We start from the raw sequence: 26,233 nt of genomic DNA, 5'->3' as shown, positions 1-26,233 counted from the left end.
AATATTGGTGGGATGTTTAGAAAATCTTGGTAGTATCTTGGTAGTTTCAGATTTTCTAGTTTGACTAAATAATTTGTTAGCTATTTTTATCTTAAGTTAGTTTTCATGTAAGCCTATAAATATAGGCATTTATTCTTTGTTTTTTACTCATTCAGAATTCATTAATAAGAGAGCAACTTTCCTACATATTATTCTATCTTTCTCACGTTTTATTCTCCAACAATTTTGGCATCGGAGCTAGGTTGGATCCTTTAGGCAATTGAGTGAAAGTGAGGTTTGGGTCCATTAGGGTCTTTGAGAAACACGAGAGAAAAGAGTGAGTGTTTTGGAATGGCATCACTGGTTTTCTTCCTCTCAACCACTCATACCCATTTTCAATGGTGAGAAATATGAGTGGTGGAGCATCAAGGTGAGGACATTGCTCAAATCGCAAGAGCTATGAGACTTGGTGGAGTACGGGTTCGTTGACATACTTGAACACGATGAAGAAGAAGATAGGAGGTTGAAAGAAGTCGGGAAAAATGATGCTAAGGCATTGTTCATTATCCAACAAGCGTTCATGACTCTATTTTCTCTCGAATTGCAAAGACAACCACATCGAATGAAGCATGGTCAATCTTGCGAGAAAGAATATCAAGGTGATTCAAGAGTCATAGTAGTGAAATTACAATCACTACGACGTGATTTTGAGACCTTAATGATGAAGAATGGTGAATCAATTGCTGATTTTTGTCACGAACAAGGACAATAGTCGGTCAATTGCGCTCCTATGGTGAGAAAATTTCAGACGAGACAATTGTAGCAAAAGTCTTGCGAAGCTTAACGACAAAATTTGATCATGTTGTGGGCTGCTATAGAAGAGTCCAAAGATCATCGGTTCTTTCCGTTGATGGTGATGGGATCTCTTCAATCTCATGAGGCGAGAATCAATAGATCGCCAGAAAGGAGTGAAGAGAAGAGTGAAGAGAAGGCATTTCAAGTGAAAGGTGACAATAACCGTTCAACAAATAGAGGACGAGGAAGAGGAGGATTTCGTGAGAGGTCGAAGCGGTGGCTATGGCGTAAGAGAGGCAAAGGAAGGTATGATGGACAAAGGCAATCGAATGAGCAAGGTAACACAAAAAATGGCATTCAATGTTACCATTGCAATAGATATGGGCATGTAAAAGCTGATTGTTGGTATAAAGATCAAAAAATGAATTTTGCATCAGAAAGTGAGGAAGAAAACAAGCTTTTTATGGCTTGTATTGATACTAACCATAAGTCAAGTGATTGGTGGTTTGTGGACAGCGGTTGTTCGAATCACATGACGGGTACCAAATCCTTATTCAAGGAGCTCGACGAGTCACAAAAGCTAAAGGTGCAACTTGGAAACAAAAGGGAGATGCAAGTTGAAGGAAAAGGCACTGTGGAAATCGTTAATAGCCATGGAGAAGGAAAAATGTTGGACAATGTTCAGTTTGTTCCTGATTTAGGATACAATTTATTGAGTGTTGGACAACTAATGGCTGGTGGATATGCTGTCGTATTTGATGATGATGCATGTATCATCAAAACAAAAATCGAGCAAGCGAGTCCATGTCAACATGACACCAAATAAGATGTTTCCGTTGGATGTTTCAAACATGGAGAACTTTGTTCTTCTTTGCAAGTACAAAGGATGACTCGAAGCTATGGCATTTGAGGTATGGTCATCTCAATATTAAAGGCTGAAATTCTTGAGTGATAAAGGTATGGTTCTTGGACTACCGAAAATTGTCTCTCTTGATTTATGTGAGGGTGCATTTATGGAAAGCAAACTAGAAAGCCATTTCCTGTTGGAAAAGCATGGAGAGCTACTGAATGTTTAGAATTAATTCATGCTGATCTATGTGGTCCTATGCAAACCGAGTCCTTGGGTGGGAGCCGTTACTTCTTGCTGTTTACTGATGATTATAGTCGCATGAGCTGGGTGTATTTTTTGGAAAACAAGTCAGAAACTTTTGAAAAGTTCCAGAAATTCAAGGTTATGGTGGAGAATCAAAGTGGCTGCCATATCAAAGTTCTTCGCACAGATCGAGGTGGAGAGTTCATGTCCAAAGAGTTTAATATGTTTTGTGAGGACAGTGGCATCCATAGGGAGTTAACAATTCCTTACACTCCTGAGCAGAACAGTGTCGCTGAGCGGAAGAACCGAACTGTTGTGGAGATGGCAAGAAGCATGTTACAAGCGAAGGGACTCTCAAATCAGTTTTGGGCGGAAGCTGTGGCAACATCTGTCTATCTACTGAATCTCTCACCAACAAGGGCTGTCATGAACAAAACTCCATATGAAGCTTGGTGTGGTAGGAAACCTAATGTAAGTCATTTAAGAATTTTTGGGTGTGTTGCATACGCTTTATTAAATTCTCATGCTCGTAAAAAGCTTGATGAAAAGTCTGAAAAATGCATTTTCATTGGTTATTGTACTCAATCCAAAGCATATAGATTGTATAACCCTCATAGTGGAAAATTTACAAGTAGAAGAGATGTAGTGTTTGATGAAAATGCAAGCTGGGATATGAGTGTAGAACAGGTACAACAGGAGATTTCTTTTCCCATCAAAGATTCTATAGATAAAAGGAGGAGCTGCACAACAATATCTACAACACTTGAAGAATCTTCGACGAGCCAATTCCACTAAGGAGATCAACAAGGGTCAAAAAGCCAAATCCGAAATATGCTGATGACACTTATGCATCCTGCCAATTTGCCCTAGCCGTTTGGATCCTCGATATTATGAAGAAGTGGCGATAAGGAAGAATGGAAAAAGGCAATGATGGAGGAGATACAATCCATCGAAAAGAATAGAACTTGGGAGATGGTCGACTTGGGAAGATAAAAATGCAATTGGTTTGAAGTGGGTGTTCAAGACAAAATTCGGTGCAGATGGAAGCATCCAAAAGCACAAAGCTCGTCTTGTAGCGAAAGGTTATGCACAACAATATGGTATTGATTTGAAGAAACTTTCTCTCCGAGAGCTTCGGTTCAAACGGTGAGGCTTGTTCTAGCAATAGTTGCACAATTGCAATGGCACATTTACCGTTTGATGTCAAATCGGCGTTCCTCAATGGAGATCTACAAGAGGAAGTTTACGTAACACAACCGAAGGTTTCATAGAGAAGGAAATGAAACAAAAGTTTACAAGTGAAAAAGGCGTTATGCGGATTGAAGCGGGCCCTCGAGCATGGTACAACAAGATCGATGGGTATTTCCGAAGAAAGGGTACATGAGAAGTGAGAACGAGCCCACCTTATGCGTGAAAAGGAAGGTAAAATGATTTCATCATTGTTTGTCTTTACGTTGATGATATCATTTATACTAGTTCCTCTAACTTACTTGTTGATGAATTTAAGTCTCAAATGATGAATGAATTTGAGATGTCCGATATGGGTTTATTGCATTATTTCCTCGGTCTTGAAATTCATCAAGCTGATGATGGAATTTTTATCTCACAAAGGAAATATGCCAAGGATCTTCTCAGTAAATTTAGTATGCTTAATTGCAAGCCTGCAGCTACACCCATGAATATCAATGAAAAATTGCAGCAAGAGGATGGAGAAGAAATGGTAGATGCAAGGAGGTTTAGAAGCTTGGTTGGAGGTTTAATCTATTTGACTCACACTAGACCCGATATTGCATTTCTGTTGGTGTTATTTCGTGTTTATGCAGACAACCTTCAAAGGTTCATTATGGAGCGAAGAAAGCGAGTCTTGCGATACATTCTTTGGAACTTGAGTATGGCATATGGTACTCAAAAACTTTAGATTTCAGATTGTGTGGGTTCACAGACAGTGATTGGGCAAGTTCTCTAGATGATAGAAGAAGTGTATCAGCATTTGTTTTTACTCTAGGTTCTGGGGTGATCACATGGAGTTCTAAGAAGCAAGCTACAACAAACATTGTCAACCTCGGAGAGGTGAATATGTAGCAAGAATCGCAATGACTTGTCAAGCCATTTGGCTAAGGAGAATGTTAACCGATCTCCAACAAGAGCAGAAATGTGCAACTACCATATTTTGTGACAACAAATCCACTATCTCTATGACAAAGAATCCAACATTTCATAGTAGAACAAAGCACATAGATATTCGTTATCATTTCATTCGAGATTTGGTAGCAAAGAGAGATATCTTTGGAATATTGCAACATCAAGAGCAATGGCGAGATATGTTAACAAAAGCATTATCAAAGAGAAGTTTTGCTATTTTAGAAGTTTACTTGGTGTCCGCAACTTTGAATTAAGGGGAGTGTTGAGAATAATTCAAAATAATATTGGTGGGATGTTTAGAAAATCTTGGTAGTATCTTGGTAGTTTGATTTTCTAGTTTGACTAAATAATTTGTTAGCTATTTTTATCTTAAGTTAGTTTTCATGTAAGCCTATAAATATAGGCATTTATTCTTTGTTTTTTACTCATTCAGAATTCATTAATAAGAGAGCAACTTTCCTACATATTATTCTATCTTTCTCACGTTTTATTCTCCAACACGCGACCCGTATATTGCGGTTAGATATTGTCTCTAATCTTGGCCATTGATAGGGAAAAAGCTGAACTGGCAATGCTATAGTTAATTATCATGAGACACTATAGTCATTAAAGAGGAAACAAGGATTTTATAATTAGAAGGATGGAAGCCTGGATTGCTATTGCCTGCTAGAGTCATTTTTTTTCCTTTTTCGTGAGAGTGACATGGGTGAATACAAGTTGCGTGCTATAGCTAGGCTATTACCAGTTATCGTCAATAGCCATGATAACCTTTTAAGGTCGAATCTGGCAAAGATATGGTTATAGGGTTCATTGGTTACGTGAGTATTCATGGTCCATATCCTCACTCTTTTAACACACGACTGGTCTACATTCTCGGTTTGTTCCAAGACCCTCCTCTAAATTAGTCAGGCTCTTCCTTTCCTCCATTAACAGCTAAGATTAGCGTCTCACTATCTAATGACCGTAAATGAGTCACGTATATGAATATAGGACCATCAATGTACGTACATGGGGTATGCTTGGTCAATGTTCATGGCTGCCATTTTATTCGCATAAAACAATACAGAAACTGAAGCATTCTCCTTGAGGTACCATGTTGGGGCTCACATAGATTGACCAATCTATTATCTGTACATTTTGTATTCACGGAACTCTTCATTGAAACAAATATTTGTTCAATGAAAACTTGTCTTAATGTTATTAGCAGAATTTCTTAGACAATTTTTTCCCTTTTTCCTGCCCAAAATTTCCATATTGACTTTGAAAAGAAGCATCAATGGTGGCTGCTAATATCTAGTTCAGCTTTTAGCTCCATCTTTGTGTAATTTTGTGTATATAGAGAAGTTGAAATTAACATGCATTTGGGACCTTCCCCAAGACAACAAAAAACAGTGCTTTTCCATGCCAACAACCTCTTGATCTTGGAGGCATGAAAAAACAATTATTTTGGTTGCTGTCTCTTCAAAGTAAAGCTGTTTGGGGGGCAAGAAAAATGCCAACAGCAGCCACCTATGTTGGAAAAGTTCGCAGAAAAATATGTCGGAAGTCGAAAACCAAACATTAATGTTTACACCAGTCAAGTGAGTCAGATTAGTTTTGGATGGAGATAAGTAAGATTGGGTTAATCCAGATGATTATGGTTTGGGTCCATTTTTTTTTTTTTAGATTGCTGTTGGTTTTATTTTACCCTGAGTACTATTGGCTGTTCGAGGTTGGAGTTTTTCCAGTTAGATCATTGTATATTCAAATTATTTTAGGTTCCGGTCATATGAATAGATTTGATTAATTGAAATCGAATTAGTTTGGGGTTAAAACAAATTTTTTGTTATTATGGTTTTGGCTACTTCTAGTTTTGAGTCAATTTTAGGTTTGGATTATTTCGGGTTCGAGTAATTTCAAATTAACGTCATTTGTGTTTTTTAAGTTGGGTTAAAATGAGTTCGTATCATTTTAAGTTTAGATCATTTTGAGTAAATATATTAACTTTTTATGATCAAATCGAGTAAAGTTCATATTAATATTCGGAGTCATATGGGGAGCTACCATTAGGGTAAAACAAATGAAAATTAGTAAAAATATGAGAAGCAAAGATGCTTAATCGTGTACGAAACAAACTTCTTATTCATATGATTCAGCAGACAACACAACAAAAACAAACTATGTCACTCTTTTTAGTCTCCTCTTACCCTTCAAGCTTGGAATCCAATTTATGGCTACTTTTAAGATTCCCATTCGTACTGGAACAGAAGGTCAAATTTTGATTTTAGTCTTTCTATTGTGTTCAAAATTTAAATTTAATCCCTGTATTTTAGTTTGGCACGGTTTGGTCCTATTATCATTAGTTAATTCAAATAGTTAACACATTTTGGTAAAAACGTTGACTCGAATTTTTCTTAAAAACAATCTTTTCAACTCAATTACGCAGACATATATATTTTTTGGTTTATTGGAAGGGTGTTTTTAAGAAAAGTTTATATTAGTACTAATAACTAACATTATAAAATTAAAAGGCTAAACAATGAATAATTAAAGTATAAGGATTAAATTTTTAAATTCAAATATAATGGAGAGGCCCCATCCAGTTCCGTCCAAGCCATACCTGCTTCAAAAATTCATGCATGGTTTCCAACTAAAAACTTCAACTTGACACCCTAATCATCTTTCTCATTGATTAAATATATAGAAATTAAAAGTTGAGTATATTCTCAAGTCTCAACCAATGAAATTCAGAAGCGTTAACCATTAACATACAGGAACGTGGAATCCCCAACAATATCTGCAACTTGCTCCATAAGCGTACAAGTCGCACCAACATATCAACACTTGTATATATTAGGACGAAACTCTTCTGTAGCTGATAGTTAAGTTGAGGGTTCATTAAACTTAACCACGAGGTTAGGTTATACTCGATTATATGGGTAAAGTTTTCTAACGTTATTTTTTTCATTTAAATCTAAAATTTATTTAAAAAGTTTTGAGGTTCTTATAACTAGACCAACCGATAATATTAAAATCTATAAATGATACTCTCAATTTTGTCAAAGGTGATAATCACAAAACAATCCCTCTCACTCACTGTTGCTTGATGTAATGGGACCCCACGATGATACTCCTTGGCTTTCAGGTGGAAAACAATTATTTGTTGCAATGGATTCTATCAGGAAAGTCCATGGATCAAATTATAATTTTTGGTACAATCAAAATACAATTTTATTATAACTTTATAAATTTTTTTGAAGGACTAAACCATATCATTTTGGGGTCTACAGCGTCTTGTCATAATTAAACCATATTCAGCATTTAAGATTTTAGGGTTTAGGGTCAACTCGTAACTTTTAAGGATAAACAATATATTTATAAAATTCTAAATTTAGTAAAAAATTTTGAAAAATCAATTTAATAGACTTTATTCTTGATTGGTTTAGGTCTTAATTTATCTAATCGAACCGACTTAACAACATTAGTATGTTGGTTCGACGGAATAAGTTAATTAAATCTTTTTTCTCTTATTTGGTTTTAAATATGAGACACAGAACACTAATAGAGGTGGATTGACATTCTAGTTAAAATTTTATATATTACATATATTTATTATAAATTATAAATATAAATTTAAAAAATAATAATAATATATATTAGAGGTCGATCAATTCTTTCGGTTTAGTTATGAAAATTCATAACCTATAACCAATCAACTTAGCCTAATTTAACCAGCTACAAGAAATAACCATTAGGTTAAATTCTACTATTAGTCCCTATTTAAGTTATTGATTTAATTTTTATATTTTAATTTGGTCACTTTTAATTCTTGTATTTTTTAATTTTAAAATTCTAATTTTAAGTAATTATTAAATTCATTAAATTCTACTATCTTTAAACTCGATCACGGTAAATATATGATCACATGCACGTCAGTTATAGATTTAACGACCATCGTTTATGTTAAGATTGAAATCTCATAGTTCGAAAAATGTAGAGCTAAGATCTATATATAACTTTAGACATAGCAGAGGACTAATAGTAGAATTTAACCAAACAAATTTAACTGTTACTGAACTTCTAAAACTTGAAAAATATAAAAAACCAAAATTAAGCTAATGACAGAATTTGACATTATCGATTTTATCAAACCGAAAACTACCGGTTAAACCATTAAGTGGTGACGTGGAATCTAGCCTAAAGATCCCAACAATCTGTGCAACTTGCATAAGCATATCAAAGCTTATTTAAGCTCAAACCAACCAAGAATAAAAACCTTAAAATCTTGTAAGGTGGATAATCCCTCTCACTCAGTTGCTTGAAGGCCATTGATTTAAATGGGACCCCATGATGACTCCCTTGGTTTTAAGGTGGAAACAGTCCATTGAAAATGGGAGTCAATGCAATTTTAAGGATTTATTTCAATTTCATTCTATGAGCAATAGTGTTAGTGTTGCTTTCATTGCATAATCTTGAAGAAAAATAAAACAAGATATTTATGAAACCTGGACAGATAACCATTAAAATAACTGGTTTGAGTTATCAAATGTAATTGGGGTTAATTGCATTAGACCTCTGCAACTTATAGTCTAAATTTTAAATTGTTAAAATATGTCATAAGTTCCAGTACTCTTCTCAAATTTGGAATTTAGTCCTTATAATTTTAAGAATTTAAGATTTTGGACCTGAATTTTGAAATATGAAAAGTAAAGGGACTAAATTTTGGATATAGATTCTAAACTTACGAAGAGTACTAGGACTTTTGGCATATTTTAACTTTTAAATTGGTCCTAGATTTTAAAACATTCTAATTGAATTCTTAAAGCGAGATATTCGGGGCGGATTTGAATTATAAAATTTTAGAGAGCTAAAATGTAATTTTATCACTGTACTAACATAAAAGTTTACAGTTTCTTTAGGGATTAAACTATAAACATTCCATTTTATAGGGACAAAACTGAATTTTAAATTTGAAGGAGTCAAAATACAATTTTACCATTGAATCAACTTAAAATTTTATAAATTTTAGATGAATCAAAGGAACAATTTTCTATTTTGAGAGTCCAAGACATATATATTTACCACATAGAGAGAAATAACCCTTTTAATTACATTATCTTATTCTTTTAATACATTAAATTCAAACTATACCTACAATATCTATAAATATGAATGCTTCACCTTTGATCTATACCGGCATTTAAAGCTTAAAATGATGAGTGGGGTAATAGGAAGTACCTAATTTATTCTGATATGTTGAGGATTCATTGAAGCTTAAGGACCAATTTAGAATCTCCAAGATAGGCAAGGGACGTTTGGGCGAAATTAACCCATATAAAATTTTCATATCATGGTACTGTATTTATGAAGTAGACGGTGTCAAGTTGGTGATGCAGTACATGTTTATCAAATTTTGTGCATCAATGAGTTCACACTATCTCTAGATTTTCACTTTTTTAAAGTGAAAAATATCTGAAATACTTTTATATTTTGAATAAGTCAGAAATTCATCTGTTGAATTGGATGTTATCAACTTTTCAAATCTGAAAAAATGGCCAGTTTACTACAACACCTTGGGAGACCAAACTTACATCACCAGTTTAAAAATAATTAAATATGATTTCTGGAATTTATTTTAACTACTAATATTAAATTATTAATTTTATAAAGGTTAAATTATAATTTTATCATTTTCGACCAATCTTAACACCGAATATATATTTATTCTATTTAAGTATGTAATTAAATTTGTGATACAAATCAACTCGGCATCAATTTAATTAGTAAATTTTAAACAATTAGTAAATTTTAAATAATTTGTTTCTTTTGATCCATTTATAAAAAATTATAAAAGAAACAAATTAAACATAAGACATCAAGATTCTTAAATTCATGATTTTACTATTTTAGTAAAATAAATCTTTTATAATTCAATTATTAAATAAATCTTTTACAATTGTATTTTTAATATTGGATTTTTCTTTTATTCATATTGTGGGTGGGACATATCTAGGATATACTAGTGAAAGTATTTAGTATCTCTCTATCATGAGGACTTGATCAAATTAATTCTTCTACTATTAACTTTATCAATTTAGTTCATGTATTTTTACATGATAATAAAAACCTACCAAAACAGTGTATTTAGTTTTGAAGAATGTTGTTAATGTTTTCCTTGGAAGAGGATGGGTTGAAAGTTGATTTTATGCTTGAGAGACTGAAAGGACTTGTAAGACAAAAAAAAAAAAAATTAAGGGACATTGGAGTTTATGTTTCTAAACATTCTTTGATTCTTAGTTAGAGGAGGAAAGAGATGTTGGGGGAGAATTTTATCAAAGTAACAATAAAGCTTAGAGATTATGAATTAAAGAGAAATGTATTTCATTTTTAGACATTTGGATGTCTTTGAGATTGTTGGTTGCATGATTATACATGTAGGGGCAAGTTGCTTTTTGTGTCATAGGTTGCAGGTCAAAGTTCATAACGAATGCACACAGATCGTCTCGTAGAGGTTAAATGATTAAATATGGCTTATTTGACTAACTTGAATTGGCTCGATTCGTAAAATATATGGTGATGTCCATCTACTTGAAGTCTTGGTAGCCCAATGGAACACTCTAGTAAAACTAGAGTTACGATGGTTAATTACTTATAATCTTAAGGGACAAGATTGTATAGAGTTTAAATCCCTTAGGACTCTCATTCTAATCTTGAACATCGATGTAATTTAATTTAATTTGTATTACTGGATTTGGGGGAGCTCAACTATAAAGAAAGTCATTCCTCCTCATTTGTAATCATCCCTTTAACAGTAATTAAATATTAGGGTAAACTACAAAAATAGTCACTTTTGTTTGCCTCAGATTACATTTTAGTCACTTATGTTTGAAATGTTACGTTTTAGTCACTTACGTTATCATTTTGTTACGAAGTGATTACTCTACCATTGAACTCCATTACCTCCCTAACGGTAATCCTACGTGGCAGTCCAAATGGGTTTTAAATGCCAACTTGGATGTCCAGTTGCTGGAATGAAAATAGGTTTTTAATTAAATAAATTCAATTTGGATTGCCACGAGGACATCCAAGTTGGCATTTAAAACCCATTTGGACTGCCATGTAGGACTGCCATTAGGGAGGTAACGGAGCTTAAAGATAGAGTGACCACTTCGAAACAAAACGATAACGTAAGTGACTAAAACGTAACATTTCAAACATAAGTGATTAAAATGTAATCTAAGACAAACAAAAGTGACTAATTTTGTAGTTTACCCGTAATACAAATTAAATTAAATTAAATCGATGGTCAAGATTAGAATGATAGTCCTAAGGGATTTAAACTCTATACAATCTTATCCCTTAAGATTATAAATAATTAACCATCGTAACTCTAGTTTTACTGGAGTGTTCCATTGGACTCTAGTTTTACTCAAACACTTGATGTGCTATTGTTTTCTTATGACTTTTTAATTCGCTCCGAGCTCTTTTGTCTTTTCGAGTTGCTTCCGCTTTTATTTCAATGCCTTAGAGAATTTCTCTTGTGAATTCTTCTTTTCGAAAGTTAGGCTGACTTAGGTGGATTTGAAGTAAAAAAATCACCTAAAATCGCGCGATTTACCAGACTAAAATTCTAGCCTCATGACACTTGCACATGATTGGAAAATGTCAACCTTTCATAGATAACGACTTGTTGCCCAAATACTATGTGTTAGCTAAATGTTCCTAGCATTTGGTATTCTTTGGCTATATTTCTTTGCTCTTGAAATCTATTTTCTTGAACTGATATAGCAAATATAATAAAACAATTTTGAGGTAATTTGTAAGGGAAACTTGTAGATAGAGTTGAATAGGTAGAAAAGTACTCATTCCTAACTATATACCTTTTTTCAACTTTTGTTCACTTAAGCTTTAATAAAGGGTGGAAATTGATACTATTTGTTAATGTGTAGGCTTCAATGACAATTATCTTTGAGCAAATATTACTTCTTTTTCTCTTTCCTTCATAAAAATATTGGTTTTGGAATCAAAATCACCAGGAAAGTGATTGACATTTCACTAGCCATGATCTGCCATATAATTTCTGCCATGGTTTTTGGTTTACTTTAGGGGTACCTTTTGTGTTTGTTTTCAGCATGATATTTTAATATGGTAAAAATTTTGGTTCTCAAATTTATTCATTATACTTTAATTTCTCATAATTTGAACCCTTTATTTTAGACATGTTCAAGGTCAAGTTATTCATCCGAAAATTAAGAGGGTTCGAACAAAAATATTAGACTTAAAAATTAGGTTTGGGCAAAAAATAAGCATGTTTAAATTTGGGTCAGGGGATTCTAATATTCAAAGCTCGAGTTAGATATAACCCGATCAATTTTCAACTTTATAATATGTTTTTTTTTCTTTTCTATATTATATAATTTATATCGCATGAAAATTAAAATATACTACATTATAATGTAATTATTGATAAATATGTTAGAAAAAATATATTGTAAAAGGTATATAATTACTAAATAATAAACAAAATAATTATATTTTTTAAAAATAATATGTGTTGGCCTAAATAGGTTTGTGTTGGCAAATTATAAATACAACCAGGTTTGGGCAGCTATGTATGGTATTAATACCGTGTATACCCAGCCCGGCAGGGCCCAATAACACTTCTCCTGTCTATTTTTATAATGTTATTAGTCAAGTTTAAATAATTAATATCGTTAACTGTTCTGATTAAAATATAAATATAATTTTTTTCTTAAAACAAACCCTTACATTTCTATGCATTTTAATCAAATCTCAAATTTGAGCATAATAGAGAGTTCAAAACTATAATTTGATGAATTTAAATGCATAAAAATTATAAATAAATATGGTATTGAGAAACCAATGCAGTCGTAACAAACTTGTTGCCCTTTAAATAAAATTTAAAATTTGAAACTTATAAAACAGTGCTAAAACTCTATTTAAAAATTCTTATTTTTACTCAATTTCAATTTAGGTAGTATTTGAAAAGTCACCTAGTAAATAGATTTGGGTGTAATTTTTTGTAATTACACAAGAATGAAATATTTGACCATTGAAATTGGTGGATCCCACCAAATCAGGTGTAATTGGAGCACCCAAATTACATTTTTTAATTCTTAGGGATGGTGAGAATAAAGTAATTATACTCAAATCTAATTTTTAAAAATATTTTTATACAAGTTATAAAAATTATAATATAAGCATAAACATGTGTCAGTATTTGGGATGGTTATGACCAAAAGTTTCTTATATTGTAAATCCTAAAAATTATATTATAAAAATAATTTCTGCATTTTATAAAGTTATAACAAAAAATATATTAATTAAATCCTAAAAAATCTAAATTTATGGTTAAAAATTTATTATAAAAGAATAATTTACGTGTTATAAAAGCATTATAAAATACTTATTTATAAAAATTAATGTGCAAGAAATATGGACATAACTTCTTTATATGTCAATGTTATATATTATAAAAATAGTATATTTATTCATAAAAAATATTTTTTATCTTAACTTATTTAAAAATTAACTTTCTAATTGTGAAAATTATATTATCTATAAAAAGTATTATGAAAGTTATTGGACAATTTATAAAAGTTATTTCGCTTAATTTACATATCATAAAAAGATATATAATTTAGTATAAGTTTTTTTTTTCCAAATTAAGTTTTATAATTAAAGTTACAAACTATTTGGACTGTGAACTCAAATATTATAAGGTCGATACTAATTATATAAATACAAAATCTATTTTTACTTCATACCGTGGGGTATGATATCATTTAAAAGAATGGTGCTAGACACAAGCACCATAGATAGCTCGCAAACTCTTTAATTTGAGACATTTAAGTCTTCGAAATGTGGTTGAGAAGACATTTGTTATTCTAAAAAAAATATTTTTCATATTAACAACATCACCTTAGTATAACATAAAAAAAAAAGGCTGAATCGTAATAGCATGTTACATATTTCACAACTTCAATCATAGATGGAATTAAGATAATTCATAGTTCGAAGAGTACATGTAAGAAGGAGATCTTAATAATGTTAATGATGCACTTTCAAATTTAGATGATGATGAACTTAATCAATGATCAACAGATTATGATAATGAACATATGTTAAATATTAAAGAGGAATAACCCAACAAATGTACACTAAAACAATTAGATAGATAAAATTACATATGATGTTTATTTTTCTTCTTATTTTCATCACTAATCGTATTATCAACTATTTTTTAGACTAACTTAATACATATGAGATTTGATTTTAATTTTGTTACTTGTTTAGAAATTATTTTTATCATGATAATATTTTTACAATAATTAATATATTTAAAAATATAAATTATATAATAATATAATTACAGTTTATACTACTAATTATCACATATGATGTAACTATATCCTGTGAATCAGATATGTCTAAAATTTATAATTATATGTTATTATGCTTTCATTCAATTAGTGTATGTTTATGTTAGGAATCGTAATGCTTTGATTAATTTAATATTTCGTTTTCTCCTGGCCTAGCATGTGCCTTTGTTGCCCAATCTCATTATAATGGCTAAACCCAATATTTAATTTATTACTATTTTTCTTGTAACATAATTTATTTGTATTAAGTAGTAATAAAATGCTCTATAATTGGTAGCACCGACATTTTGTTTCCTCTGCTTATTTATTTATATTAATTAATACATGTATACTTCCCCCCTAACCCAATCCTACTTTCCGGGAAAGTTTGAGTAGAAACACAATAAATTTGTTTCCTTTTATTTTTATCAAATTAGGAACATAATGCCTGAGAGGTTAGATAAGATGAATCAAATAACCGATTGCATAGTTAAGATGATTTATTGGAAGCAGGATTATGTGCAAATAAAATTAATGGCCTTTTAATTTATGATGGGTTAGCTTAATATATTTGGGTTGTTTTTTCCTTTTTTTCAGCAAAAGAAAATTGAAAGAGGGCTATTAGATCTGATCGCCACTTCCTTACTCCTTGTGCTGTTCAAAATGAAGCAAATAAGAAGAAAGTAAATGCTGTAAGAGAGAATATGAATATCTGTAAATCCACAATTGGTTGAATCTTAATCAAAATAATTAAAATTGTTCTTACCTATTTACTTTCGAATAATATATGGATAAATGACCAACGCTATCAAAAAAATATATTTTCTTAATAGTAAGGGTAGGTGAAGGGATTGAGCACAAGTTTTCCTGCCACATAACACAAGCATCTTACTGTTAAGCTACAAAGTTTGATTTTTTTAAGGTACTATATTTCCGATAGAAATAAATCATTACAAGCATAGAACTACCCTAGTCTGGAGAAGAACTTGCACATTTTTCAAATTTTCCATTGAGCTAAGAAAAAATGTTGTTGGTCGAGAAAGAGATTGAATACTTTCAATTTGTTTCATTATGATTTTATGAACCTGTCAATTTTGGTTAGAACATGAAAATCAGACTCTATTAATTTGAATCTGATTTGATTATAAAAATTCAACAACTTGAATCAGCTCAACCTAAATTAAAAAATGATCGAAATTCATCCAATTTAAAATGATACAAGCCCTAAATAACTTAAGCTTGAAAGAACCCAAATCTAGAATTATAATCCAAAAAATTAATGTTAAAATTATTAAGTACAATCCCATGAGATCCTTTTACATCAACAATTGAAATAAAAAGGAAAAAGAAACACAAATCCATCATTGATCATGCCAGTTAAACTAAATCAATCGATTTCAACACTAAAAAAAAGAGAAAACAATTTTCAGATAAAAACAATGTAATCAATAATTGATTTAATAGATTTCAAGTTACCAACACAATTTCTTAACTCCTAACATAACATAATCAAACGGTTATAATTTCCTCATTTCAGAATATTACGAAATAAAACTCCACTTTAAGCATTATCTAAAACTGAGTCAATCTAAATTGAAGGATTAGCCCGAATCACCCATTACCGAGTGATTACTTGAATAAACACCATCGTTGTATGGGGGTCTTAGGGAATTAAAATTTTTCTCTTCTTTTGCCTCAATTATTACCTGCTTTTCCACTTGCTTTCACCTTGTAATTTGCAACCCTATTTGTCTATTTTTTTCTGATCGTTTTTTTGTCGTGAAGACATGTGCAGATGATGTATATACTCCATCATGTTCCAATTTCCATGCATCCCCACACAAACTTTTTTGAAAAACTAGGAATATCAAGACCCCTTTTTCTTATGTAAAACTGTTCATTACGAATATATGCGGGTGGGAAGTTTAAAATAATTTGTTTTGGAGCTAGAAATTAATTATTATAACAATATTTACACCAAATTTAGAACTATATAAGAAAGCAGATATAAAAGATATTTACACCAAATTAATTATCATATTTAATAATAACAATTTAAAATAATTATTGAAATTTAAATTTCTTTTATGAAAAAAATCCACAAAGCGTTTTCACCTACACTAAACAAATATTGGATAAATAAAAAATAGATTTAAGATTACTTGCTTCGCATAGTATAAACAACTTGTAAAAGAATAATAAAAAAAGATATCATAATATTATATTGCCTCATCATCAATTAAATAATATTTTATCTCTCTTCGGTGCCATTGTTGTTCGAATATGATTCGGTATTGCCTCTTCGAAGAACTATTGCATTAATACTTCATTCTTTTTTATAGGCTTAATGATAAATTTGGCCACTAACATTTGCATGATTTGTCAAAATGGCCCTAATTTTATTTTTTAGTCTTTTTTTGCCATCAACATTTGTTCTTTTTTTCAATTTGTTTTTTCTAACAAATTTAATGAATAAATCCAATATTTTAATCCTTCTTTTCTTTCAAAAGGTTTCAATCTTTCATACGTTTGTTTCTCGAGAAGTTTTTCTACTAAGTTAATTTCTTTAGATAATTAATTTTATTTTCTTTAAATTAAGGTTTATTTTTAATTTAATGTATTATTTATTTATTTTATTATTTTCCACATGTAATTATCTTATTGGTTTATCTAAGTAATAAATTACATTTCATTAAAAATAGTCCACATATAAAACTTCATATCATTCCCGTTAACTTTTTTAACGATACTTTCATTAAACCTGTTAAAAAAAGTAGATTGAAAAAAAAAAGTTGATGGCCAAAAAAGGCTAAAAAATAGAATTAGGGCCATTTTGGCAAAACATGCGAACATTAGTGACCAAATTTGTCATTAAGCCTTTTTTATGTATAATTTTAACTTATTATTGCTAACAATCTCCATTTTTTTACCAACATTTTTTTTAGATGTTATTTGACTGAATACACCTAACTAGGGCTGAGCAAGAAAAACCAAACAAGCAAAAACCAACCCGAACCAAGGTGTTTGGGTGGTTTATTGAATGCAAGTTTGAAAATCGTGATTACCCAAAATTGAACCAAATTCTATTTTTTATTTAATATATAATTAATTTTAATTTGTATGATATAAAAATAAATATTTTATACTTAAAATAGTGAAAATAATTTAAATTTTTTTGAATTTTTTGCTTTTTAGTAATATTTATGAAAAAGACTTTGATATTTCGTCAAATAATATTCAAAAGCTATAAAACAAAGTTCATTTTGTCAAAATAAGACTAAATCCAAAACAAAAAAAAATAATATAAAAAAAAAACCGGCAACCTAACCAATTATGATGAACAATTTCAAAAATCCAAAAAATCTGACCAAACCGAATTGACTTCACCCCTACGCACCTAACTACCAAATGCTATTTATAAAGCTAAATTTAAATTTGAATTAATATACAACTCTAATATTAATTAAATGATAATTAAGATGCTTAGAGCTCTATTTAATTATTAACTCTATTTTACATAAATAAAATTAGCACAATTTTAAAAAATAAAATTATAATTTTATAAAAATATCAAAATTAAATTAGCACAATTTTTCGTATATTTTATGCTTAGAATTCTATTCAAGTAATAATTTTATTTTAAAATTAGCAAAGCTTTGTTTACATCAAAATTTTTAAAACAATAATTATTAATTATAATTATTTTTAAATGTGTACTTATAATTTGTTTATTAAATTATAATTATTTTTAAATGTATAATTATCAAAACTTCTATTTTAATTAATAATTAATAATTAAATATTATAAATATTTTTAAATTTCAAATTAATAATATGATAGAAAATAAATCGTATTTTTGTTGGTTTAATCTTTTTCAAACTCCTACTTTTATATACATTATAGATTAAGAGAATCCTCTTTATTACCTATTATTATTTCAAATACAAAATGCTATTAATTATAATTTTATTCATTTAATTATGGGTAATTAGTTGGTACACGTAGATGAAAAATTTTATTCCACAAGCAGAATTGAAATTTTGCTACATGTGTTATTTATTTTTTAAATATAACTTAAGGACACATGATAAAATCCCAACCCCGTTGTGGAATAAAAACTTCCCACATTAGTGTATCAAATAATTATCCTTTATTGAAGGTTGGTATTTAGTGTATTGGTGGTGAATCTTTTAAACCCCCGCAAGCAGCATTAAAAAAAATTCTCATGTCTCATTTTTTATGTATTTAAAACTTATTTTTTTTTATCATTCCCTACAATCATATGTCACCCTCTCAACCCTACTCGTAATAATTTTAAAACATCATTACTAGTATATCAAATAATTGCAATTATAATTATCAAATATAAAATTTATAAAATCAATCCTTATTAAATTTAATTATCACTTAATTAAAATTAGACTTATAAATTAAAACTAATTAAAACTAAGGTTTAGAAATATAAATTAAATCATCAACATAATGTTCAGAAATTCTCATTCATGTACCATTCGAAGAAAATCATTTAAAAAATTTAATATATTTTTTGGACGATTTTTTTTTACTATATAGTATCGTTGAATTTGGTTTTCGATATACCTACCAAATCCACTAGGCTATTTTTAAATATTAGTGGAAATTAAATTAAAAAAAAAGAGTAGAAGCGATCAAAATCTGAATCCTGAATGTATCGAGAAAATCTGAATTCTGTATAATATTATAATCGCCACATTACAGTATTAAAGTGCACAATTAATTAACAACTATGAGTGAGATTCTAATACTTTCCTTAAGCTTTCACATCACCCCCAAGGTTCCAAATGTTGGTCAAAAGTAAATTATTTGTTTATTTAACTAATGGGTTGGGTTGTAAATTTAAAATTTGTTGAGGGTAAATTGATTTTGTTAGGATCAATTTGTAAAATGTTTTCTATCAAGAGTTGATGAACCTCTCAATTGGTTACCATTATCTTTAGTGGAGGATTTTGTTTCCCAACTTTGTCTTGAGTTGAATACCTAAAGAGGTAATGAGCTCATAAAATAAGAGCTACTTATCGAGTGCCTTATAAGGCAAATCATACGTGTTGTGCATGATTAGACTCTCATTCATGCCCTATAGCATACATCGTGGTAGCATTGTGGCCTATGCTATAGAGTATAGGCGTGTTTAAATGGCACCAAAGACAAATATGATATTTCCTTCTTTTAGTGGGTGGTCGTCTTCATAAGTACTTGAAGAAGCACTCTCACTCTGTGAATCTATTGTCTTTTCGGACACTCTGGTTTTCAATAGAGTTGAGAGATAAAACCTCCACCGAGGGAAATATAAACCCGTTGAGGGGTCCACCAACTCTCAATGGACGACAGTTAGTTGAATTCTTTTGATAAAGTTAACCTCCCCTCAATAAAGTTCTAGGTCCTTAATTACTTAGATTTGAATTTCGCCATACATAATTACCATTTAAGTCTAGTATGCATGAGCTGGATCAGGGCCGACCCTGGGGCTTGCTTAGAGGTGCAGCTGCCCAGGACCCAAGGCTAAAAGGGGCCCCAAAAAATTATTTATTCAGCTTTTAATGCAGGAATAAAAATTTCAAACTAAAATAAAATAATTAAATGTTTAGGGTTTTTAATTCTTAGCCATAAATATTTCATCTTCAACTCCTTGGCTTCTCCAAACCTCCTCTAATTCCCAAATTCCATAACCATAACCATAACAATTGGAGAAATTTTCTACAAATTAAATAAGACAAAATTTGATTTGAGTAATACATCATTCATTACTCATTAGCATCAATCAATTGAAGTTATTAATTTTTACTTTATTTTTGAGAGATTAAGAGCCTCGCATCTGTGATCTCTGTTGGATCTACTATTGTTGCAGGTATAATTCTCCTTCATTTCTCTTCTTTCTTGTAATCTTTTCATTCTTAATTTGATGACATTTTTGGGTTTTAACTAATGAAGTCATTAAGTCATCCTTATATTTAGCTTCTCCCCTTAATTCGTTTTTTGATGACATAGGAATAGATGGAATGAAAAATATATATCTTTAATTTTGTTAGAAAATGTATTATTCGCAATATAATAAAACATATTAGTTAAATGGAATTACTAATATATAATTTTATTTTATTATATTAAATTTATAATTTTTAAAAGGGGTCCGATTTATTGTTTTATCTAGAATTCTAAAAATGTCAAAAACGTACCTAAATTGGATTGTGTTTTAATTATTTAAATATATATGATTGGTAAAATTGTAATCACAATTGTGACTCATAAAACCCACGTCAATGATGTTACTTCCCACATTTTTCATATGAAATGTTGAAAAAAGTGGTTCCAATGAGAAAAGAAATTTGATCCAAAGAGGAAAAGAAATAAATAAATCCTTCATTGGAATGTTTGTTTAGGCTACTTTTTCACTTTAATTTTGGGCTGAAACCAATGCTTAAAATATGCAAAATGGACATGTATGAACATCATTGTCCTTTTACCTTTTATAGAAATTTGAGTTTATACAACAATTAGCTTTTTAGAATGTGTAGGATTAGGGTTTCTAGACTTAAAATTTATACATAAATATTTTGTTACCTTCACTTTAAAACTTTAATTAAGAATGACGGGTTTCATTGGTTCTGGATTTGGTTTATTTTAAGGATTATTTTTGGGTTTGAATAATTTTCGATTTAAGAGTATTTTAATTTCAAATTGTTTTTCCATTCGAGTTGTTTCAGGTTTAGGACATTTGAAGCTTAGATTATGTTGAGTTCTAACCATTCAAGTTGAGTGATTTTAGATTCGAGATCAAAATATTTCAGGTTTGGATTATTTTTAGTCCGGAATTATTTTTGGGTTGAAATTAGATAAGTTCAAATTGTTATTTTTTATAGTATTAGATCAAAATAAATGGTTTTAAGTAGTAGATTTTATATTTATCCTACATTATTGAAATAAAACTAACAACGACATCTAATCTTTCTCTTCTTTTTTTCTTTTCACCGTGTAATTAAAGTATCAATGTGAACAAAATTTTGTATAATTTAGACTTTCAGATTTAATATTTTTTAAAAATTGAAATGAAAAATAAAATATTAGGATTATTAAGATTAATTAATTTGTACTAATTTTTAATAAAAACAAATACCTAATACACAAAATTGAAATAAACACACAAATTTAACACTTTTCTTTCTATTTTATTAGTAAATACACACACAAAAAAGGTGGGTTTCCTTACGTAAAATAAAAAATAATAAAGCAATTTAATTTTTTAAATAAAATAAATTAGTCAATTAGGGGGGAAAAGGAGGAAAAAGAAAAGTAAAAGCAAAACTAAGATGATTTCCGTGACTAAAACGACGCCGGCTCTGACTCAAAACTACCGAAACTCCAATTACCACGCTGTTATTTTGATTGGCTGAACAATTTTACTGTTTCTTGTTTTTATTTTAGCCAAATTAGCATCTTTAATTTTACACTTGCCGATCGTACGGTTAATTTTCAATGAACGAAGTAATCAACGGCTAAGATCTTCCCTTTTGGATCTTCTTTACTCGGCAATATGATTTGCCCCCCAAAAAACAAATATCTGACAATTGCCCGAAACTTTGCTCCTGTAACTGACACGGGCAGCACCCACTTCTCTTCGGGCAGCTACAAACTCCGACACATTAAATAGGTTTAATTCTCTTTTTGGTCCTTCTACTATGCTTAAAGTTTGAATTTAGTTCTTATGCTTTAACTTGATGTAGTTTGAGCTTTTACTTTTATGTTAATTTCTCCTTTATTAGTTTGTTAACTAGAACGAGTGTGTTTAAGAAAAAAAATTAGATTATTATTTTAATTGGCTTAATTTAACGATACTAAATATTTGGACTAAATAATTATACTATAAAATAGATAGATAAAATTATGATAAATTAAAATATATGGATTCAATTTTAAATTTAGTCAAAGGGATCAAAACCAAATTTGACCCTTAAAAATAAAAACTAAATATTAAATTAAAAGGTTAAAAAATGCTCTAAGGCTCGTTCTCTTCGTGCATTTAAAATTTAGTCTATTTGCTTTTATTTTAAGAAATTTAGTTTCTCTACTTTTCGAATTTGAAAATGGAACTCTAATTGTTAATTCATTAAATTTTTTATTAAATCCAAGTTTATTACATCATTTTTTTATTACATGGTTATCATGAGAGTAATTTTTATTATTTCAAAATGTTACTAGAGAATTTAACAGAAGAATTTAGTTGAAGCTGGACTTCAATTTTGAAATCTGAAAATAAAAGGGCTAAATTCTTGAAAATAAAAATATAAAGACTAAATTTAAAATATGAAAATAGTACAGGGACATGGGGCAGATTTTAACCATTAAAACATTTATTATTATTATTATTATTATTTCTTTCACTCGCTTTTGAAGAGCAACTACTTAAATGTGAACTTTTGCCGAAATTAAGAGAGAGGCCAAGCCACCACACACCACCAACTGCCACCACCGGAGGGCCTCGCCGACGACCGGTGGTGAAAGGGAGAAGCAAATCAAGAAAGCCTTTTGTTTCCCTTGAAAAAGATGGGTCAGGGGCTGAGTTGTGGGGCGAGTCAAGAGAATGGATTGTTTAGTGCAGTTAAAGTTGGAGACTTTGAAACCGTGGAAGCTTTGTTAAAGAGAGAACCCAGTCTTTTACATCATACCACTGTTTATGATCGCCATTCTGCTCTTCATATAGCTGCTGCTAATGGCCAGATCGAGGTGGGTGCTGCCTACTACTCCCTTTGGAGGTTTCTCAAGATTTATTCTTTTGTTGGATTAAGTTTTGTTCTTATTTGGTTTCAATCCATTGATGTGAAAATGTGTTTTTCTATTGGTTCATAGATTTTGGCCATGCTTTTGGATAAATCCATGAACCCAGATGCGGTGAATCGTAACAAGCAGGTAATTTTCATTTTTTGGAAGTTTTTTAAAGTTATTTTTGGTTATATATATATTACCTGTACTTAGTTTCTTTTTTTGTTTCTTTTTCAATGGTTTTAGACTCCACTTATGTTGGCTGCAATGCATGGGAAGATCTCCTGTGTGAAGAAGCTCATTGAAGCGGGGGCCAATGTGAGCCGTTTTTCTTTGCCTTTTAAATTCCTGGGTTTTTCTCACTTTTTCTTAAAAGCTACAATTTAACCCATTTTTGTGTGATTTGAAAGATCTGATTTATGCTTTTTCTCTTTCCAGATCTTAATGTTTGATTCCCTCCATGGAAGAACTTGCTTGCACTATGCAGCCTATTATGGCCACTTTGACTGCCTTCAAGCCATCCTCTCTGCTGCTCAATCTAGCCCTGTTGCTGTTTCATGGTGGGTGGGGGATCATTCGAGATTGCTTGATTTGCTTTGCTCGTAATCTATTTTTGATTGATTTCAGTTTTCTAATTGATCTCATATATATATATATATATATATATTGGATATGATGATATCAGGGGATATGCACGGTTTGTGAATATAAGAGACGCTAGGGGAGCCACTCCTTTGCACTTAGCAGCTCGTCAAAGACGGCCCGAATGCGTTCATATCCTGTTAGATAACGGTGCTCTTGTTTGTGCTTCAACCGGTGGATACGGGTAATAATTCCTGTTTGAAGTTGTCGATAATAATTTATTTTTTTTGTATTAGTCTTCTGCAAATGAATATAATGATTGAAATCTTGTTCTTTTCAGTTGTCCAGGAAGCACCCCTCTTCATTTGGCTGCTAGAGGTGGATCTCTCGATTGTATACGTAAGTTGTTGGCGTGGGGTGCGGATCGTCTTCAAAGAGATGCAACAGGGTATGGTTTAATTTCACTATTTATTTATATGGATTTCCAAATTATTATCTTATTACAGATCTTTTATTCTTCATGTGTTTTTTAATTGTTTCGAGAGATTCCTGAGTGAGTTTCATTATATTCCAGTCAATCTATTTGTCCTACATGGTTTGATGTAAACTGGTGGGAATCTATTCCCTAGCCTTGATGCCTTTTTCTCTCTTCTTTTCTTGCCATATGTGATTCATTTCATTTGGTTTATGATTTATTTGTGTTAACACTTGCTATGGTTATGTTTGTGTCTTTACAGGAGAATACCGTATATTGTTGCTCTTAAGTACAAACATGGAGCATGTGCCGCTCTGTTAAATCCGTCATCTGCCGAACCTCTTGTCTGGCCAGCACCTTTAAAGTTCATTAGTGAGCTCAATGACGAGGCAAAGTTACTATTAGAACAGGCCTTAATGGATGCAAACAGGGAAAGGGAAAAGAACATCTTGAAAGGAACAGCTTACTCACTTCTATCACCGTCACCATCCCACTCTGATTCTGGGTTAGACGACAGTATTTCTGAGGTAAAAAAATCCCGAACCAAAGCCATGTGTTTGCCCTTGACCCTAGGTTCCAATTGTGGTCCAGGATGAAATTATTGAGTTTCATGATCTAGCAATTTACAGCATAAATTTTTACTTTTTAACATACTATAAAACCTATATGTAGGTCACCATAATCCCCATTTTTGCATTGACCCTACTACTTAGAACCTGGCTGATAGGTTTCAGTTATGTGAATAAGTTGTGGACTATCTTGGCAATAATGGAACTGATATATTCCCCGGGGAATTATTTCGATGTAGGTTAGTGATGCCGAACTATGCTGCATATGCTTCGAGCAGATCTGCACGATCGAAGTCCAAGACTGTGGTCACCAGATGTGCGCACAATGCACATTGGCCCTTTGCTGCCATAACAAGCCGAACCCCACAACTGCAAGCGTAACACCCCCGGTCTGCCCCTTTTGCCGCAGCACCATTGTCCGATTGGCAGTAGCCAAGATAAAAGATTGCGACGGCGATGTTGGGGAGGATGGTAGTTCCCCGAAGGTGAGAAGACGGAGGAAGTCAAGGAATTTCAGCGAGGGGAGCAGCAGTTTCAAGAGCTTATCTGCAGTTGGATCATTTAACAAGATGGGGAGGATTGCAGCAGAAAATGAATGGATTGATAAGCCTTGAAAAAATGGGGGGGCATTTTTGGCAGCTCAGTTTGAAACATTCAAATTGTTGAATGTAGGATATAATTAAATCCCTTATCCCAATGGAAAAATGCAATGAAGAAATGATGAGTGAGGAGTGGACCCATATGGTATATAAGATAGAAAAGTTGGGTCCATTTGGTAATTGCAGATTTTTTTAAGTGAAAATAAGCAAAAGAAATTGCAGGTTTGGGGTTGGTGAGTGGGGTCAATATTGTTGTAATATTTGTTTTACTTGAGGTTGAAGTTGTAGCATTGGGTCTTTAGATTAAATATTTAAGACATTTCTAAACATCTCTTCAATGGCTGCTTCATGAAAATTCGTTGAAGCATCCCACCTTTGAAAGGGTCTTTGATTTGGGTCAAATCAAGACTTAAGTCCCACCTATATATATATATACATATATTTTAAGGTAATGGTAGTGAAGACTTCAATATAAATATCTTTTTCATTTCAACTAATATCATTTGACTGAGATGTAATTATATATTGTTTGATTATTTATTTATTTATTTACAATGTATGAACCCAAATTTATAAAGAAAGTGTAAGGATATGATGTTGGATGTTGGTTTCTCATGTGATCATGTTCCCATTTCTTTGTTTTTTCTAAAGAAAATAAGAAGAGATGTAAACAACACTATACACAACAGTGATACATGGTACATGTTAAAATGAGTCCACTACTGATAATATCTGCAAAATTAACTAAGAGATACATCGTCATCTTAATAACATTTTGACCCTCCTAACTTGATGATAATTTCCGCTCAATCAATTAATCATTGTCAAAGGCTCCCAAAACATC

At 30.9% G+C, this 26,233-nt stretch overlaps 1 protein-coding gene across 1 annotated transcript; it reads left to right on the top strand.

Annotated features, from left to right (window-relative positions):
- Positions 1–22,818: 22,818 nt before the first annotated feature.
- Positions 22,819–25,886, top strand: LOC105788836 (putative E3 ubiquitin-protein ligase XBAT31). The gene is made up of 8 exons (XM_012615896.2): positions 22,819–23,128; positions 23,252–23,311; positions 23,411–23,482; positions 23,603–23,724; positions 23,850–23,990; positions 24,087–24,194; positions 24,484–24,748; positions 25,030–25,886. The coding sequence occupies exons 1-8, from the start codon at positions 22,949–22,951 to the stop codon at positions 25,402–25,404; spliced, it is 1,323 nt and encodes a 440-aa protein (XP_012471350.1). The 5' UTR covers positions 22,819–22,948; the 3' UTR covers positions 25,405–25,886.
- Positions 25,887–26,233: the final 347 nt, after the last annotated feature.

This window comes from Gossypium raimondii, chromosome 2, assembly GCF_025698545.1.
Source record: "Gossypium raimondii isolate GPD5lz chromosome 2, ASM2569854v1, whole genome shotgun sequence".
Classification (NCBI taxonomy): domain Eukaryota; kingdom Viridiplantae; phylum Streptophyta; class Magnoliopsida; order Malvales; family Malvaceae; genus Gossypium; species Gossypium raimondii.
Note: the sequence above shows the minus strand (reverse complement) of the source record. Positions and strands in the feature narration are given on the sequence as shown.